At 47.9% G+C, this 20341-nt stretch overlaps 1 protein-coding gene across 4 annotated transcripts in view; it reads left to right on the forward strand.

Moving 5' to 3' along the window:
• The window catches only part of CABIN1 (calcineurin binding protein 1), a 1446726-nt gene that overhangs the window by 1337212 nt on the left and 89173 nt on the right, over positions 1–20341 (forward strand). For all 4 annotated transcript variants that reach the window (XM_086942778.1, XM_086942776.1, XM_086942775.1 and 1 more), the window contains 2 exons: positions 11457–11751; positions 15480–15644. In XM_086942778.1, the coding sequence (XP_086798904.1) occupies positions 11457–11751; positions 15480–15644 (460 nt within the window). The remainder of the gene's footprint in view (positions 1–11456; positions 11752–15479; positions 15645–20341) is intronic.

Raw genomic sequence — 20341 nt, forward strand, 5'->3', positions numbered from 1 at the left:
CCCATCACAAGGGCATGGGGGAAAACTTGAATCCCATCCATTTTTCATAGGGAACGCAACCAATCTAAAAAATGTATCCAACCTGAATCTTGTCATCAGCCTTCTCTCGTATGTTGTCACCTGCAGTGTTAAATAGGGATGAATGCCGTACGTTATTTGAACCATGTTCGCATGGATGACCGAAGGTTTTAGCGATTCAGATGCCAATCTCAGAGTCTCTAAATGACAGAGGGCTTGTTGTTTTAGTGCTCTCTTAGGGAGGTCAACTATGGACTCTGGTTGAAGATAGTATTTCTCAAGGCCAAGGTCTTTAAAAAAGTTTCTAACATAGCAGAGCCATCTTACTTTTGAAGACTTGTCAAGGGCCATTGTGTCGGCTACAATGGACTGGGTCAGCGCATTTTTGACAGATGTCCAAATGCGTCGCCACAGCATCAATGGTTGAATTTTGAGCAAGTCCTCTATGTAAGGAATTCCTAGTTCCAAGTGGGAGGCATAGGTTGAGGTGCCTCTTGGAGTAGCTAAAAGAAATCTTAGGAAGGTGTTTTCTGCTACCTGAAGGGAGCTGGTATCCGTGTGTCCCCAGACTCCAGCTCCATACATAGCGATGGCCTGACATTTGGCGGTGTAGATTTTCAATAATTTCACTGGAGCCCTTTTCCCCAATCTCTGGGAGAAGCTCATCAGAGCTGCTATTGATCTTTTAAAAAGATGGCATCTTGTCTCTACTGCTGGCTTCCATGTCAATCGTTCGTCTATCATGATACCAAGATACGGGTCCTGGGTGGTGATCTCGAGTTTTTGATTGTCGAGATAGATCTCTTTCACTCCTTTTTTTCTAGTACCTGAAATCATGACAAACGTTTTCTTGACATTTACCTGTAGGTCCAGACCCTCCATGAAAGTGGTGTATCTATTCAGGGATTTCTGAAGCTCGCGCGGTGTACGCGCGAGAATGACAGCGTCATCCGCGTAAAGCAGAGCGGGAATCAGGCGCTGTTTTATACGTGGGAGGTCCTGGGCCCCCCTCAACATCCTTTTCTCCAAGCCGTTGGTGTAAAGTGAGAAAAGGAAGGGGGCCAGGACACATCCTTGCCTGACTCCACGCTCTACTCCAAACGGTGCTGTCAACTCGCCGTTCAGGCCAAAGCGTACTCTGGCTGAGGCTCCTGAATAGAGCTCCCTCAAAAAATCTAGGAGGGGATATTCCACTCCCATTTGGCTTTAGACTGTCCACAGTTTTGAGTGCGAAACGCAGTCAAAAGCTGCGGACAGGTCTACGTAGACCATATATATCATGTTCTCCTTAGCCTGCGTGTATTTACCCCCTAACAGACTAAGGTTGAGGGCCTGCTCTACCGTTCCGAAACCCTCCCGGAAACCGAATTGGAGGTCGGAAATAATGCCTCTCTCCTCACCCCACTGCTGAAGTCGCTCTAGAATTACTCTCCCCACGACCTTACCGAGCGAGTCCAGCAATGAGATGGGGCGATAGCATTTCACGTCCTGGCGGTCCCTTTTTTTAAATATGGGGACCATGATAGACTTAGTCCAGGAATTCAGGACTCCCTCATTTGCGGCGGCTGTGCATACTCTTGTAAGAATGGGTGCCCAGAGGTCCAAATTGTATTTAAAGAAGTCCACTGGGACCCCATCAGGACCCGGGGCTTTTCCCGTTTTGCTTGTTTCCAAAGCCACTAACAGGTCAGGTATGTCAAAGAGGAGTGGGATTGGGTATTGTGCTTTAGGAAGCGTGTTATCGGGGCCATCTGTAGTTGAATTATTTTTAAAGATCTTGGTAAAATGAGCCACCCATGTTGCCTCATCTATAGCTACTTCAGTCTTGGGGATGTTATTGTCAGTAAGATAAGGAGCTCTCACCGTTCGCCAAAAGGCCTCTCTATTTTTTGAAACAGCACTCTTATGCAGATCTTCCCAGAGTTTCTGTTTCAATTCTTTAGTTCTTAGCTTACGTTCCCCAATATATTGGCGTCTGAGAAGTTGGATCTGTCCCGTGTCCCTAGGTTTATTTTGTAGAGCGAGTTTTAATTTGGTAAGGGCTGTAGTACAGTTATGATTAAACCACCCTTTCTTGCCAGAATAGTTGGACGTTGATTTGGACGAAAGTAGTTCCTTAATTTTCTCTTAAATTTGTTTAAAATTACTTAGGACTTCTTCGTGATTTGCCGAAAGGTCCAAACATTTAATTATATTGGGATAAGCCATCTCGACCAGTTTTTTTGTGATTTCACTAGGATTAATTTTTCCCCATTTTATAGTATAACCATTCTGTTTACCTAACTCTGTTCTGGGCAAGAGTATGTGCTATTTCTATATTTTGGGGCTTATACTCAGGTAAATGGAGTTGCATCCTCAGCGCAGAGTGGTCACTCAGTGAGTTATCAATAACCTGGAAGTCTTTGGCTATGTCTAACAATCCAGGGGACAGGAAGATATAATCAACTGTCGTTTGGTGACCTCTGCCCACGTAGGTCGGGTTAAGGGAATTTAAGTCCGAACTTGGACGATTAGCAATTTGCAGGTCCAAGTCGGAGAGCACATTGTTTAAGGCGTTCCCCGCCTTACTATGAGTGAAATGGACTAATGGGGCCTCAAATTCATCCACAATCCCACAGCAGTGTAAATTCGCCAGTGGGCACGGATGAAGGTTGAAATCCCCTCCCCATAATAAGTGAGTTGCCCCATGTCTACCTTTCCATTGATAGAGTTGACTTAGTCTCTCATATATGTTCCTGAGAAGAGTCATGAATTGCTCTTCCTCTAAATTATTGTAGAAGTTGGTCAAAAGAATGGTCTCCTTATTCACAAAGGAAAGAGAAAGAATTTGACAGTTAGGACCAGAATGGACAATGGACACTTTTAAGTGGTTCAAAGTATTCGCTATGTACGTTATTAGCCCTCCTTTGGGCATTGCCTGTTATGCTACGCACAGCTGAGATAAAAAATATTTTGTATCCTAGAAGATGAAGCTCTGTTGTGGACCATGACTCCTGAAGACAGATTATTTTGTAAGGTTCTAAGAAGTTTTGAGCCGTCCCGTCCTCAATCTTGATGCGCAGACCCGCCACGTTCCAAAAGAGGATGGGTATTGGCAGTGTGTCGTCTTTTAGTGGTACTACTTCTATCGGTGCCGGGGGAGTATTTATTTTGGGAGTGGAGTGGGGAGAATTAAAGTTAATAGGTGCAGTTTCAGTTGATGGTCAATCGACCATTTCAAGTCCACTGTATCTGTTTGCCAGCGGGATATTATACCACGGTTCCCAACGGGCGGTTCTCTATGAACCGTCCTCTGCATATGAGGCCTCCATTCTTTCCAGCCTCCTCCCTGGTAACGTGGACCCACTAGATGCCAAGAATTATCTTGCTCTCGAGTCTGGGGCCCCCATGATGTCCAGTATTAAAAAAATCGACCTGTCGAGGGGCTGGTGGAGCCCATGGAGGATCATAGTCCTGGAAGAAGCCATTCGATTGTCTTGAAGGGTAAAAGAAAGAGAGTGGTTTGACACTTATACCACCGTTTGCGTTTGTGTCTTCCCAAGAGCAGATATAATCTGCTATGCGGGGGTCTTGAAAGGTAATCACGGTACAATCCCCAGGAATCTTTTTCTAGCTTTACCCACCCATAGTGTCCTACGTACTGACAAGATCCTTGCATGCCAAGTTGGAGTGATGGGACGATTGGTCTGTAACCAATGTTGTGCCTTGTTTTTCAGGGACCAGCCAGATTCCGTATTGTGGTCCGCTAGCTCTGGCACGCCAGTCATGACCACTACATACGGTGAGGCCTCAGGTGGCAAATCGACTGGAAGTCTGGCCTCCCCGGGACCTCTGGAGATGTTTCTGTTAGCTTTAGGGGCCAGGGGATTAGGGGCCAAGGGTTGAGGCGCCGGTGTTTTAGATGTTGTTTTGTTTATAGTCTTGTTTGTTGCCTCTAAGTTTAATGTAGGTGTGATTGATGGGTGGGGATTTCCCGGTGACAGGGTAGAAGGTACCTTGGTAGTTGGATTCTGTGTGCTCATGGTAGTCGGCACAGTAGGTGTTACAGCTTGGGGTACTTTCTTTTGGGCAATTGCTGGTTTCGGAGGGGCATTTACAGGCTTTATAGGAGGTTGTTTTTTGTAATTATTGCCCCCTGTTTTTTGGGCCCCTGCTAATTGGTTATGTTGTTGGAGTTTAACGAACTTAGATATCTGAAACTCCAACTGTGTTAACCTTTGGTCTACTGGAAGCAGAGATTGTTTAAATAGCTCACCGATCTTATTTAACAGCTGTAAATTATCACCATCACATGGTCTCTTATTAGTAGATAATAGGGTAGGGGAAACCAAGTTAACAGGGGTGGGGGTATCAAGCTCGGTGTGATGTATTAGCGCAGGATCTACTAAGTGTTCGACTCTGGGGGGTGGATCCTGTGGGGCACTAGAAATGTGATCCATCGTATTAGAGGTAGGGTTTTTTTGATCATTCTTTCTCTTGCTTATCGCGCCCTCCCTCCTTCCCCTTGCCTGGATTCTTTCCAGAGAAGTCGTTTGTGTAGGGATTTGAGGTAGTAATTCAGGTGTTCTCTCTAAGTCTGTGCTTAGCTGTGAGTCTGCAAGCTGAGACACAGATAAATCCGCAATGTTAGGCAAGCTACGTCTCTCACAACTCGCCCTCGCCCCTTCATTGGTGGTCCCTACGACTGGTGTTCTAGCATCAGCCAAATTACCCAAGGAGGATCTTTTGCCAAAAGCTAGATCTAGAGATACCCTTTCTTCTATCAGTGATATGCTTTGGTCTAGGAATGTATTTGCCTTTGTTATAAAATCATCCATAGGACCAAGCAGTTTGCCCACGCTACCCGGGGCCTTCGTTTTATTCCCTCTAGTCACCACCATTTTGCTTAGAGAGTGGCAAAGGGAAACAGGAGAAGAAGGAAAAAAGAAAAAGGGGTGGCCCAGTCCAGTCTCGCCAGCCCTCGAACGGCCTCAAACGGCCCGCCCTTTGCCCGGGCTTCACCCCGAGCTCCGTCCCGCGTTCGCGCGTTTGAATGGATTTAAATAAGGGGAGGAGAGGGGCGGGAAGAGGCACAGGTGCGCTGCTAGGTCCAGCGCTATTCCTGCTGGGACTCGCAGTCCAGCGCCCACAACCGGCCAAAGTTTGGTCTCTCACCGGATGGTCCTGGCGTTAACTGGTGATCCACAAGCTCTCCCCGTGTGTGCAAAGGTCCAAGGTCAACAGTAAGCGGCTGCGAGCGGCTCCCGCAGAGCGGGGGCCGCGAGCCGTTTTTGAGCAGCAGCAGCAGGGGGCAGAGAGGGGCGGGAAGAGTCACAGGTGCGCTATTAGGTCCAGCGCTAGTCCTGCTGGGACTCGCAGTCCCGCGCCCACAACCGGCCAAAGTTCGATCTCTCCCCGGATGGTCCTGGCGTTAACTGGTGATCCACAAGCTCTCCCCGTGTGTACAAAGGTCCAAGGTCAACAGTAAGCGGCTGTGATTTCCAATATAGTGACCACTGTGTCCTTCAAATCAATCTTTTTCACATACTTTTCTTTTTCTTAGTTATCACTCAATGTATCTTTCTCAGATGATACCCTGTCTTACGGTAGAAGCGTCTTTACAGTTTACTCATTTTTTAAGTCAATCAATTCATATCAGTGCATATAATTAGGTAGCCAGGAACTGGTATATTTCCCTATAGCTCTCAGGAAAATGCTATGGATGCTGGCACCTTCGAGACATTGATCAATAACTTAGAAAACGAAAAGTATGTGAAAATGATTGATTAGAAGGACATGGTGGGCAATATATTGGTAATCATGAAGAGTCTCAAGAAATATCAATTGTGAGCCCTGAGGAATCGGATGACAGTGAACAACACGTTGGCTGAATCTGCGGGTGACTGTGAACAAACGCGTTGGCTAAATCTGCGGGTGACTGTGTACAAGGCGTTGGCTGAATCTGCTGGCCGTGGCTGTATCTGTTGACAATTTGTTATACTATTTGCATAAACAATGTAAATGTATTTGGAACAATCAAGATTTAAGGATTCAGAATTCTGAGTAAAATCTAAAGTAGACCAGAAGAAACTGAATTGCTGTGAAAATTATGGATTGTAAATGAAAATTCACGAGTTTTCCCAATGTTGTCCTGTATATTAGTCCACAAAATTTTCCCACTGATTTTAAGAAAAGTTATGCCATTTTTGTGTAGTACCAAAACTCTTAAAATCCTCATTTGCCATAAGTGTCTGAAGCACCCAGCACTCCCAGTTTTTTTTAATAGCCTTTTATTCTCTTTGGAGATGGGTAACAGTGAAGTCTACTCTCTTCTGTGAAGTACTTAGAAAGTGTTGACAAATGTTTTGAGCTTATGTCTACCGTGAGATGATTTCCCCTTTACAAATACCATTGTGTGCACACATATAAATGTTTTGCAAAGTTCACCAGAAGTTACAGAAATTCCAAAATAGATCAACCAAATTTAGTTCGAACTAGTTCCCTAGTATTTCCTTTAGTTTGTATTCCATTTCACTAACAACCATAGCGTGATGTGAATACTTAGGAAGTGGCTACTTAAAGACGAGGAAGTAATCTGTGGAGTGGAAACCGTTTTAGTAGGCTATATTTTCACCAAGTAAAGGCAGGGTAGAGTGTGCAAATCAACCCTGATATGAAGACATTCTGAATGTCTCGGGAACATAATGTACAGGTTTACTGCCCGGTTTTATCAGAGTTCGGACAGCTTCGCAGAGGCTGCAGGATTCACGCACAGTAAGCAACTAAGGCCAAGTCAGCCCTATCATGGAGAGCTTTGAGTAGGGTTAGATAGGTGCATTTTAAACAGTTGTATGGGAAAAAAGTGCTGTTAATTGATCATCTTACCCAGCCTGAGGCATAAATTATATTTCTTTTACCTATTTTCTGAAAAAGTAATGCTCAGGCTGAGTGTTTTGTGCTGTAAGAAGCAACACTACCCCCACACTCAGACCCATTTTTACCTCCCTTCAATCACATACTGATGGGGGTTCCTCTTCTTTCTACCTCTACCGACTGTGCCTAACCATACAGGTGTACGTTCCACCCTCCACGCCCCTTCACTCCTCACCCTTTCCCTTTCAAATGAGATGGACTTTGAATGAAGTGTTGTCTCTATTTTTCTTCTTTCTCAACTTCCTGCTGCATCGCACAGCCCCTCTTCCCAAGTCTTCAATCAATCAGGGATTTGTAAAGCGCGCTACACGCCTGTGAGGGTCTCAAGGCGCCTCACCATGCTATAGTCTTGCCTGTAGCAAAGTAGGATTTGCTTTCATGGTTACCATGAGGCACAGGGTCAAGACTGATTTACATATAGCTCGGTCTGAACTGCGGTGGCGAAGTGAGCTAAAGAATGATGATGGATTCAACCCAGATCTGTGACTGGGGGTGAGTGTCTGAAAAGTTTCAGCTCTCCGTCCATCATCTCCTTGTGTTTGCTTTATCAGGACCCCAGCATCAGTGCTCTATCCCCCGAAATGGCTTTGTTAAGTACTTTTGTACCTGCACAATTGGCAACTGGTGCACCCTCATAAGTCCCTAGTGTAGGAGAGTCGGATCTGCTTACTATGGTTACCCCCACTTTTTGCTGTGTTTCACTGATTTATCGACTTTAATCTGTCTGGGGCCCTGCTAACCAGGACTCCAGCATAGTTGTTTCCTCTCTAAACTGATTGCATGTACATTAGGTAGACTCCAGATTGGTTACTAGGTTACCCTTGTGAGACCCTAGTAGGTACCTTAGGTATCTGAAAGAGACACGTTAGTGATAGATTCCTTACCATAGAATATCCCCAGGCGTCAGACTGGATCCGGAAACCTTTGCGTAGCAGTGCCCTTACGCGTCGGTAGGCGTCGTCTGCGGCTCCGCGTCCGTCGCCGGCGTCGTGGGCGCCGTGATGACGTCGTCGGAGTACTTAGATGCCGCCTCCGCGTGCTGACGTCAGTTCTTCTTTTTTCCGCACCAGCCAGCGCAGATCTGGAAAGAGCAGTTACCCTAGTCAATTTTTGACTACGTTTTTGGTGATCTTTTTGATCCATTTCGAAGTCTGTACGACTCCGACGGTGCCGTAGGGATGCCCGGCTTCAAGCATTGCGACGAGTGCGACCGTACCATGTCGGTTACGGACCCCCACCGCCTGTGCCTGACGTGTTTGGGCGTCGACCATGACGACGAGACCTGCCCCGACTGTCGGGTCCTTTCGAGAAATCCAGGCGGGAGCGGTCCCGCAGGTGCCTTGAACTCCAGCAGTCGGCCCCGCGCCATGTGAGGTCCCGGTCCCGGTCCCACGGGAGGTCGAGGGACAGGTCGCGGGGACGGAGCCGTCACAGTTCCGGGAGTCGGCGCCACTCCTCCGGGTCCAAGTCGTCAGGTAAGAAGCATAAGAAGTCGAAGAGGCATCATCGCTCTTCTGACTCCCCCCGACGCTCGCGCGATGCGGCCGGGGGTTCGGGTGACACCGCACACGCGGCTCCTCGGGAGTCGCGGGCGACGCGTTCGGCCCCATACCCTCCGGTCCCTGGGCTGAACGCGACACCGGTGGAGATCGAGCGTTTCCTCATGGCCATGAGGTCCCTTTCTCCTCCGACGGGTTCCGCGGCGCCTTCGGGCCCAGCGAACCCGTCTGGGGGCCCTAGTGGGTCGGGGGCTTACACCTCGACGCCGTTGGGTGCTTCGGCCCCGACGCCTTCGGGCCCGGCGCCGCAGGGCCCCACGATCCCGACACCGCCGGTGCCCTCGGGCCCGGCGACGCAGGGTACCCATGTTTCCTGTCCTCCCACCCCACCCCCGAGAGTTTGGTCATCCAGGCCTCTAATTCCCAGACCGCATTCCCGTCGGCCCCTCCGGACAGGGAATCCAAGAGGTACGAGAATTATGGCAAGAAGATATTCCTTAGTTTAAGACTGCGGTCTTCCAACACCGCATGCCTCTTGGGCCGCTACACCCACTCTCTGTGGGAGACGGTGGCGGAAGTGCTGCCAGAGTGTCCGTTGGAGGTACGGGCCAAACTCGGCCAAGCCCTTGTGGAGGGCCAGGACGCAGCCAAGTATTCCATCAGGTGTGGACTGGATACTACTGACTCGCTGGGCAGAGCGATGGCTACGACAGTGGCGGTCTGACGCCACGCCTGGCTGAGATCCGCCAATTTTTCGGCAGATGTTCAGAACACTCTGATGGACATGCCGTTCGATGGCCGTCGCCTCTTTGGCGACAAGGCAGACCACGGGCTTGAGCGCTTTAAGGACTCCAGGGCTACGGCCAAGTCCTTGGGCCTCTCGGCCCCGCGCCAGCAAACGGGTGCCTTTTGCTTCTTTCGTGGCCAAGGAAGGGGCGTCCCCACACGCGCCGCCTGCCACTCGCCGCAAACTATCGTCCAGCGTGGCGGCGGCCGTGGAAATCGCCGCGGAGGCGGTCGGGGAAACAGGCGGAGTCAGTCCACACCTGCCCCCGCGGCATCCACCTCTAAACCCTGCTAGTCCGTGCTTTTCGGCCCATGTGACGCCAGTGGGAGGCAGGGTTCGCCATCACCACTCTCACTGGCGCACTGTCACTTCGGACAGGTGGGTGCTGCAGATCGTCCGGAGGGGCTACTCCCTCCCCTTCGAGGCGACTCCTCAAGCCATGCCACCGCAACACCTCCGCGTATCGGGGGATCACTTGTGGCTCCTGCAGGAGGAAGTTCCGGCCCTCTTGGCCAAGGGGGCCATCGAGCGCGTTCCTGGGCCAGAAGTAGGACTTGGTTGCTGCTCCCACTACTTCCTGGTACCCAAGAAGGGCAAAGGGGGCCTACGCCCTATCTTGGATCTGAGGAACGTCAACGGCTTCCTCCGGAAGGAGAAGTTCAAAATGCTGACTCTAGCTCAGGTCTAAGCTGCCCTAGACCCAGGAGACTGGATGGTAGCGTTGGACTTGCAGGACGCGTATTTCCACATCCCCGTCCTGCCGGCCCACCGGCGTTACCTGCGGTTCACGGTAGGCCACGAGCACTTTCAGTTTACCGTGCTTCCCTTCGGCCTTACCAGCGCCCCACGGGTGTTCACGAAGGTGATGGCGGTGGTCGCAGCTCATCTGCGCAAGTTGGAGGTCTCAGTCTTCCCCTACCACGACGACTGGTTGTTGATTGTCTGTTGCAGCGATCCGAGCGTCTCTGCTGTGTCGTCCGTTCTGAGGTCTTGAAAGCTTGTTTTTTTAAAAATCCCAATTTTCTTTTTTTTCTTTTTTTTTTTTTTTGCAAAGCTATGGGATGCTTTGCTATTTTAAACAGATAAAGAGAACATGTTAGAGAGCATGTGAAGTGTTTTTATTGTTTTCTTATTTTTTTTTATTTAGGGTTAAACAATTTCCTTCATTTCCCTATTGTGTTTAGAAGAGCTCCAGTTTTTGCTGAACCAAAATTCACTAAACCTAGAAAAGGCATCAAAATGAGGCTGAACTATTTGTGAAAATCGTAATGTAGTGGATTTTAGTTTAGTTGTGTTTCATTTTTTCACTGAGAAAGTTCCTATGCAGATTTCTATTGTAGTTATGAACTTTGTTTTTAGTGTGGTACAGAGTTGAGGACAAATTTATTAGCACAGCAAACACTGTTTTGCTTATGGAGTTTTGTGTCACCCTCCAATCATTGAGGGCTAACGCTGCCTTTGTGAATTGATTTAGGGTTAGTACGTAGGAGGGGGGGCAGGGGTTGCTCTCTATGTGCATGATTTCAACTAGCACTAAAAAAAAGGAAATGCCCAGTGGCTATGGACATCAGTTATCACTAAAAAAGGCCACCATCCCCATTTCTGCTCTATTTTTACAAGTAACATATGCTTTTGTGAAAACTGATCTGAAGTACTCATTGGCCTACTCTGATATCTGCCTCCTTTTATTCTTCCAATGAACGAAGAAGCCTTTCTCAAGTGTTTTCAGTGCATGTTAATGTGCAGGAGCAAAGTGTTTTCCAAACATATTTATTAGCCTGCAGTGAATCCCACCACCATGCTATTCAGTGTGCATGCTTTGCATAGGTTGGAGGGAGGCTCAGTCTTTATCGTCACATCAGAGGCGTGTGCGGGGAGAGGAAGATGGAAGGAGAAGGCTTTATTTTAAATTCTCAAAACCCGAAAATTAGATTACGATGTGTTTTTAAAAAAAAAAAGTAAAATAATTTATTTGCATGTGTAAGGCTGGTGCCCTGTAATTACCAATCAGTAGTCCATAGTATGGAGCTGTACTAATAGAGGGAGGGCTACAGTGAATGAACTACAAACTGTTTCTCTAAAGAAATAAAATATAAGTCACTGTTTACATAGATTTTTCTTAACATCGGTGTGGCACATGCATTGCAGTTATGGAATTACATTGTACTTTTTGCATGCCTGCTTCTGAGACTTCTAAGTTGGGACAGGCCTATCCTCATGTTGATTTTTTTTGTGCTCAGTCAACAGGCGATACACCATCAACCCCAAAGCACACAAAAGAGAGCAGAGATATCTTCTTTCCTTTGACACCAGTGTCTGTGCTCCTGACACCCCTCAGTACGGACCTGGTGGCAACTGACAACCTCCTCCGGCTCGGAGACCTCCAACCCAAAACAAAGCCGACATCTTCCTCCTCGTCATCGTCCTCCTCTGCCTCATCATCTGTGGCTGCAGTTGCTGAAGCACCAAGGGATTCTGAGCAGCAACGGGGCCTGTCTACCAAAACAGTATCCAGCATGTCCTACCTCACACATGGTAAGTTTGGCAGCTGTCATGAAAAGACCCCGCTGCTCATATATGAGCTACTGCTGTCGAAAGATAGCCTTGGGGCACAGGGTATATCTGAATTAGTATACACGGTTTTGGACAGACGACATTCCTTTCTCTGCATTGGTCAGTCAGGATGTCCTTGAGTTAGTGCCTAGGAGAGCGAGCAGCACTGAATCTACATGCATTGCTGTTGGTTGAGGACTATGGATTATGTACTGGAATCAGAGCTCAAAATAGACCCATCATCACAATTAAGCACTGTTGTGGAGGATGGAAGTAAGTGCAAATTTACCGCCTTCACTGCTCATCAAAGACTGCTAGAACATATTTGGATCAGAATAAACTACAGAGTAGGGGCAGGATACTCACCAGGTCATTATAGACAGTGACTGCTTGGGATGTATGGATATTTGGGCATCAGAGCCAAGTATACACTGCATGCGAACCAGTGATTAAGGTCATAATATATGATAATCTGAGACCGAATTAATAATTTTTATTGTTTCAATTAATAAAAATTGTTACAAAAGGCAGGGCGTGGTGTATCCATCCCCGCGCCTTCTTAGCTCATTGGTAAAAACAACATTGTATTATTTCATTTTACAGATATTGAACAATAACCAAAGGCATAAAATTAAGAGACCATAATATTTGATATATATTTGCTAGCTTAAAACTGTGATCAGCCTTTATTCCATGGCTCGATCTTTACTTATAAGTTCTTTAGGCTGGCGTGCATATTTTGCTAGTCTGGCCAGTTCCATAGGGATCTCCAAATTAAAAAGAAGTTTCATTGCATCTGAACAGGTATGACTGCCATATTGTAAGAACAAAGGTTTTAATAAAGTGCAGCGTGCATGGTTCAATCTGGGGCAGATGCAAACAAAGTGGGCCAAAGATTCCTTGTGCTGATGGCACAGTCTGCAATTGGTAACCGCCTCTAGCGCTTTCCAGCAAATATTTATGTCTTTTATTGGCAGTACCATGAGTCTGACTGACAGAATTTGCTTTAAAATGGATTTATTCAAAGCTGAGTCAATTTATGGCTGTCTCAATTTATCCTTATAGAGGCTGGCTAAGAGCCCGATATTGCTGCGGGAGAACTCTATTAGCCTCATATCATCGAGCTTGGATAATATTCTTACTTGTTTCTTTAAAATGGTTTTTAAAATTCCTGGTTGAAATCCCGCCAGTTGGACAAGTCAAGGTGCAGGCAATGAATAGGGCGTCCGCCCAAGAATTTTTACCTTTCGTGAAGATTTACTTTAGGGTTACTTTATTGTGTTCTGTGAGACTGCAAAGCATGCTTGCCGGTCACTAATGGTTAGAGACTGGTCAAGATGCATTGGGATCTGCGACTTGGAAGGGTACTTGTGGGTCCGTGTTGGGCACAGTTCGCATCAAAGCATATGTGGAGCAGAGGCAAGTACAGACAATGGGCATAAACAAATAGGTTTTTGATCAGCAGATGCTTTTCGGCATGCATGGCTTTGTAATGTATTCTTTTTAACCTAAACTAAAGAGGGTGCCCTAGTCATCGACCCAAATGGATTAACATGGTCTAAAAGGTAGTGTGTTGCTACTGATTGATAAAAGAGGTGGTGCTGTAGTGGAAATATGGGTGTCTGATTCAGTGAAGAGTCATGACTCTTAGTACTGACTTGAGTAAGACACCCACTATACTTCATTCAAAGGGTGCATGGAGATGTATTTGTATCTTGCAGCTGGCACATCTTTGACCTGTATAAAATTACGTTGTGCTGGTGGCACTGAAAGGACTATAGACACAGACTCACATTGGGTAATCCGACTGCCAAGCAGCGTTATAGGACTAGGATGATTCAAATATTTATCTATGAAAAGTCTCAGCACAGTATGTTGTAGAAGGATGGTACAAAGGGTCCTATGTTCGGCTTGCTGATAATACCCACCAGAGAGAAGTTAGCATCACTTACAGACAGGTGTACCAGAAATTTAAGGTGGGTTCTCTCAGTGTCACGTGTATGAGAAACAGAGTCTCGTGCTCCTTGCATCGAGGTTCACAATACAGCGCTCTTTTCCATCTGAAGATAAGGTGCTTTTCTGAGAATCTGCCAATTGGAACACAATTCAGCAAGAAAATCACTGCTGAAGCTCTCCCGATGGTCCCATTTCTTCATCATTGGTCCTGGTTCAAACATCTGTAGTTCCTCAGGGCTGCTGGTTGCTCTTCCTCAAGCCAGTCCTGTCACAAGACGTCAGCCTCTCAACAGACTACATCCACTGGGCCTGCTCCCAGTCTGGAGATAGCACCAATAACAAAATGCTATTTTCTCTTCTTTCTGTATGGCAATGCAGCTTAGGTGGTTACTAAGGTCCATCAGTCTTGGTCCCAGCAGTGGGGACATGAACATGTTTGTGTCTACCATGACTGTGGTTGAAGTGAACTGGGCAAGGAAAACGTGGTATTCTCTTGGTGAGCCTCCACCCTTGGAGACCACCATTGAAGAGGTTTCTTGTCTGTCCAAAAATGGGAGAGAGGAATTTTTACCCAAGTTTAGGTAAACACCCATGTTTTTTTAAAGGCTGAGTTGTCTGAGGTTTTTCAGATGTTGTTCTGTAGCTTCTACTGTGCATCACAGTGGTTTGCATGAACAAGTGGAGACGATTCTCATTTTGGTATCTTCAGAAAGGAACTTATCCATTGTGATCTGCGATCGCTGTACTAGAAGCTTTGTTGAATCTTCCTTGGAAAGGTCCTAATGGTGTCACAGATGAAGCATTTCCTGGCTGCTCTTCCTGTTTTCTAAAGAGGGATTGGTCATATCCCTTCTCATCTGTTTGCTGTTGTGAAATTTGTATCAGATCTAACAAATAATTTAGCAGTGTAACTATTTGCGGTGCACATTTGGATTACAGAACACTTTTTTTGGTACCAGCAATATTTGCTTCTTAACTAGAGATCTTTAAACACTATGTGTAGATGTTCCTTTCCAGGGCCATAGCCTGTTGCAAAAAGATTGATGACATGTTAGTATTTTATCCCTGAGCACATCCAGTAAAAGTGGAATTAAAACTATTGTTTAGGTCCAAAATGAGCCTTCTCTGGATCGAAGGTGGGTCAAGGTTTGCAATGTCAGTGCTAAGCAAAGAGATGGGTGAGGGTCTACTGCCATTCGTGCATCTTACAAAGACCACTGAAGAAAAGTGGGTATCAATGCAAGTATTTTTATGTATTTGGGTTTTTGTTTAGCACTGTAAACTACGATTGGTATCCTCCGAGCAGTTGGTGAATATATACTGAGCACAGAAATAATAAGGGTAAAAGTGTGTTCTACTTGCCATTGCGTTGCCAGTGATTACGAATATACATTTTATAAATGCAGATAACTGTGGTTACGCTTGAATTAAGAATGCCAGGGATTATTTGAGGTGTGCAACACCGTTGTGTAGAACAGAACAGAGGATAATTACCTTGCATTAACTTGTAGAGTGTACGTGACACACACTGATTTGAGGTGTCTTCTTGAATTTATAGCATTTTAAGTACTGTCTTTGGGTACTCCAAAGCCCCCTTTTCTCAAGGCAGATGTAGTCTGTCTCAATTCTTTGACATTACTATAAAATCTTAAACTCGGCATTATCATTGTGGCATCCAGGGAGCTAGCACAAAGAGTGATTTATATATTTGCGTATTTTCTAGCTAATTTGTTTATGGTCTTACATCTTAACAGAGGATGAGGAGGTGGCGACTCCCTTGGGCGGTCTTGGATTTCAACCTCAAGAAACCCGCCTCTGCCAGCAGATGAAAATGGCAACTGTAGCCCCTTCTCCTGATCATTCTACTTGGAAGAAAGAAGTGGTGTCAACTGCAAACTCTGGGCGTTGTTCCAATCAAGGTAAGTGATTGAGCAGGCCTAACGTAGAAGAGGCATTCTTAAGCAACACGTTACTGACAGTCCATCACTAAGGAGTGCCTTGTTAGGAAGCATCATACAAACTTTCACGTTTGTAGTTGGCTACCATGTTATATATTTTCTGTCTCACTGTCCCCTCAGATTGCTTAACGTAGGGGATCTCTGAATAAATTCCTTCCTTAATTCATCTGGAATGTACATAGACAGTTGATCCCTCTCAGAGGGTCTTTGAGTTGAGCAGTTGTGATTCGCGGAATACTGCATATAAAGGTGAAACGTGAAGGCATTTAATTTTACTTCTAGCTAAGTCTTCATTGTTCGCAATAAAAAGAAACCAGCCGAGCACTCAACTTTAAATTTCAGGCTGCTGATCAAAGTTGTCTAAAACTTTGACAATTTTTGCATGTGTATCAGGAAGAATGCATTACTAAGTAAATGGTATGTATACATCACCTACTCACAAATAAATCCTGTCTTTATCAAAGCATAGGGCATTCAGACTACTTTTGTAGATGTTGAAGTAATGAACGTCAAAATGAGCCTTGACATAATGTGTAATATGAAGCGCTGACTTTGTTTCACCAGAACTTGCTGAGCTTCTTGGTAAGTCATCATTAAAAGTTTGATTTTGTTGTCATGAGTTTCAATTGAACTAAATCCCCAGTTGGTCATATTGCAGCTGTTTGGATAACTATGCTTATATTGAATCACATTGCTACCAGAAAATGTTGTCCCAACAAGAGCTTGAACCTGGATGGTTGTGACCCTGAACCCATGCATCTCTGTCGAGGAATTGCTTTTATGGGTAATCGGCAGAGAAGCATAGAGGATGGAAGGGAGCCTAATGATGAAAGTATGCCTAAGTTGATTTTCAAGGGCCATATCTAGCTTGTTTCTCAGCTGGAACAAAAGGAGGACTATACGGTTTAACATGGCTAGTTCTAAGATTAATCATCACAGAGCCTAAGAACTGAGATGTTCATCTTGGGAATAAGATGTTGCTTGACATCTTTGCTTTAAACCTCATAGTTGTGCATACTCAATCAATCAATCATTTGTAAAGTGCACTACATACCCGCGAGGGTCTCAAGGCGCTGGGGGCGGGGGCTCTACTGATCGAACAGCCAGATCTTGAGTATCTTCCTGAAGGTTTGCAGGTCTCGGGTCTGTTGTAGGCTCAGTGGGAGGGTGTTCCATGTCCTGGCAGCGAGGTGGGAGAAGGATCTCCCACCGGTGGTTGTTCCTCGGATGCGCGGGAAGGTGGCGAGTGAGAGGTCGGCGGAGCGTAGCTGGCGGTTGGGGATGTAGAAAAAGAGCCGTCTATTGAGGTAGGCTGGGCCGGTCTTGTGGAGTGCCTTGTGTGCTTGGTTGAGGAGCTTGAAGGATATCCTCTTGTTGACGGCGAGTCAGTGCAGGTTTCTCAGTGGGGGGGTGATGTTGCTGTGAGGCGTTTTGGATGCGTTGTAGTAGTTTGATGAGCTTGGTCGGGGCTCCCGCGTAGAGGGCATTTCCGTAGTCAAGTCTGCTGCTGACGAGGGCCTGGATGACTGTCTTTCTTGTATCTGTTGGGATCCATCTGTAGATCTTGCGGAGCATGCGGAGGGTGTTGAAGCAGGAGGAGGAGACGGCGTTGACTTGCTTGGTCATTGAGAGTGTTGAGTCGAGGATGATTCCCAGGTTGCGTGCATGGTCGGGACTGCCCCCAGTGCTGTCGGCCACCAGGAGTCGTCCCAGAATGAAGGGTTGGAGCAGAGGATGAGGCCCTCCGTTTTGTCCCAGTTCAGCTTCAGACGGCCCCAGACTGGTCTTCATCCAGTCGGCGACGGCCTTCATTCCTTCATGGAGGTTGGCTTTGGCGGTGATGGGGTCCTTGGTGAGGGAGAGGATCGGCTGAGGTTCGTCTGCATAGGAGATTGTTGAGGTCGTGCTGTCGGGCTACATGTGCGAGCGGGGCCATGTAAATGTTGAACAGCGTCTGGCTGAGGGAGGATCCCTGGGGTATGCCGCAGATGATCTTGGAGGCTTTGGAAATGAATGGGGGGAGACGGACGCTCTGGGTTCTGCCGGAGAAGAAGGAGGTGGTCCAATCCAGAGCCTTGTCTCGCATCCCTGCGGCGTGGAAGCGTGCGCATAGTTTACGGTGGCAGACGGTGTAGAAAGCGGCAGAGCGGTCTCGGAGGATGAGTGCTGAGGTCTCGCCGTTGTCCAGCAGGGTCCTGATGTCATTGTTGGCGGCGATGAGGGCAGTCTCGCTGCTGTGGTTGCTGCGGAACCCTGAATGGGAACGGTCCAGGATTCTGTTTTCTTCGAGGTATCGGGTTAGCTGTCTGTTGACGGTTTTCTCGATGACCTAGGCCGGGAAGGGGAGCAGAGAGATGGGTCGGAAGTTCTTTTTTTTTTTGATCAAATATATTTTTATTGAGTTCCACAGAGCTATTGCATACATACAGTGAACCAAAGTAAACAGGAGGCAAAGCTGCTGCACCCGTCCCCAACACTGCACAGAACCCAACCGTACATCTATTAAGCGAGACGGGGCCAAATGTTCATGTATGCTCGCATAGTGGGGGTCATGCCCCACAGTGTCCACCAGAACTCTTTTCCACCACCCACCCCAGAGCCCCACCCGCCCCAACTCACCCCAACAGTGTCCTACCCCCCCTACCTCACCCCCCCCCCACCCCCCCCCCCCCAGGCCAGTGTGTTCCTTGTAGCGCTTAGAAGTGACTATTCGGGGTTCAGGCTAGACCTTATGTTCCACTCTGGTTGTCTCATCTCGAAACCCTTCCGCCAGTTTCAGTACCCTGAGATACTTCGGACATGTAAGCTCCGTAAATTCTTGGGAGAGCAGAGAGATGAGAGGCTGCCATATTTCTCTGAAAGTGTCGGACGTCTGTGTGAGCGAGGCCTGTATCTTCTCCATCCCCATGATATACCACAGTCTGTGTAACCACCCCGTGTGTGTGGGCTTCCTTGTGGTCCCCCATAGCGACAGGACATGTTGGGATGCTGCCCCCATCGCCAATCCCATCTGTTTCCCCCGTAAGGACTTGAGTGGGAACGTCAGGTTGTTTGGGAGTCCAAGGATCACGTAGGCCGGGAAGCGCGGAATGTCGGTGTCAAAGTGGGTGTCTATATCTTTAAGTACCGCCTCCCAGTAGTCCCGTACCTCGATGCATTCCCACATAATGTGTAGCATGGTCCCCGTGTGTCCACACCCTCTCCAGCATTTGGGGTCTTTGCCTGGGTTCCCCTGGTGTAGGCGTTCAGGCGTAAGGTGCCAGTAATAGGCGATCTTTACCGCCGCCTCCTTGCTAGCTGTATTCCTGGCCGTGTGGTGGGCACGGTAGTATATGTCTTTCCATTCTTTATCTGAAAGAGTGCGCCCCAGTTCCTTCTCCCAGCGCCGCTGCCCGGCTGATTTCTCCGCAGGGGGAGGCGGGGACAGCATTAGATATAGTTCAGTGATGGACCTTGTGTCCGATGTTTTGGTCATGATCCATCGCTCATAGGGGGTAAGGGGACGACCAGCCAGAGGCGCCACATCGACGTGCGTTAGCCAGTGCCTGAGCTGGAAGTACTGGTAGCGGAGTGGCTTATCTAGTGTGTAGTCCTCTATCACTATGTCCCCAGTCAAAAAGCCTTCTGTGTCGAACAAGTGGCCTGCGGAGCGGCACTCGGACTGTCGCCATTGAGGGAACGAGCTCGGCGACCGGCCTGGGGGGAACGCCGGGTTAACCAGCAGGGGTGTCATGGGGGAGGGAAAGGTTGTCAGGCCCCTCGGGGCCGCGGTTGCATCCCATACTTGCATAAGAGTCCTGGTGATAGGGGATTTCTTAAGGTACGGCGGTCTATCCGGACGCGCCAGGAAGGGAACTTTCCAAAGGGGCAGGCCCGCCATGGCCCTGTCTTGGAACAACCAGTGCTTCTCCGAAGTCGGCCTAGACCACTCCAGGAGGAATCTAAGCTGAGACGCCTGAAAGTAGCGCCTCAAGTCCGGTACCCCCAAGCCCCCCTCCGCCGTCACCCTCGTGACCAAGTCGCGCCGCAGCCTGGACCGTTTATTTGCCCAAACATAGTGGTGCAGGGTGTCCTGTAGCTTCTTCAGCATCCCCAGAGGGGGGGTGACTGGGATAGTCTGGAAGATGTAGAGGATCTTGGGCAAAAGGGACATTTTTATGGCTGCCACTCGACCCAGCCACGAGAGCGGCTGTTGTTTCCACCGCGCTATGTCCCCCTGAACTCGTGACAGTAGTTTAGCGTAGTTAAGGTCGACCGTTTGGGCAGTCGCCGGCGTCAGGTCTATCCCAAGATACTGTATGGTGGTGCTGACCTCGAGTCCCCCTATGTGCAACGATGCCCTGTCAGCAGGCCGGGTGTTGCTACCTAATGGCAGGACAACGGACTTCTGTACATTCATTTTGAAGCCTGACACCTCACCGAACGCGGTCATTTCCGACAGGAAGGCCGGCAGGGAGATCCTCGGGCTATCCACCGCCTCAAGGATATCGTCCGCATAGAGGCTAATGGTTTGCTCCACGCCCCCGAACCTGATCCCGGTAATGGCATTGTTGTCCCGAACCCGCTGAGCAAACGGCTCAATATAGAGAGCGAATAGGAGCGGTGAGAGCGGGCAGCCCTGACGTGTGCCTCTCTGGATGTCGAATGGTTTGGAGCTA

The sequence above is a fragment of the Lissotriton vulgaris genome, chromosome 11 (assembly GCF_964263255.1).
Source record: "Lissotriton vulgaris chromosome 11, aLisVul1.2, whole genome shotgun sequence".
Taxonomy (NCBI): domain Eukaryota; kingdom Metazoa; phylum Chordata; class Amphibia; order Caudata; family Salamandridae; genus Lissotriton; species Lissotriton vulgaris.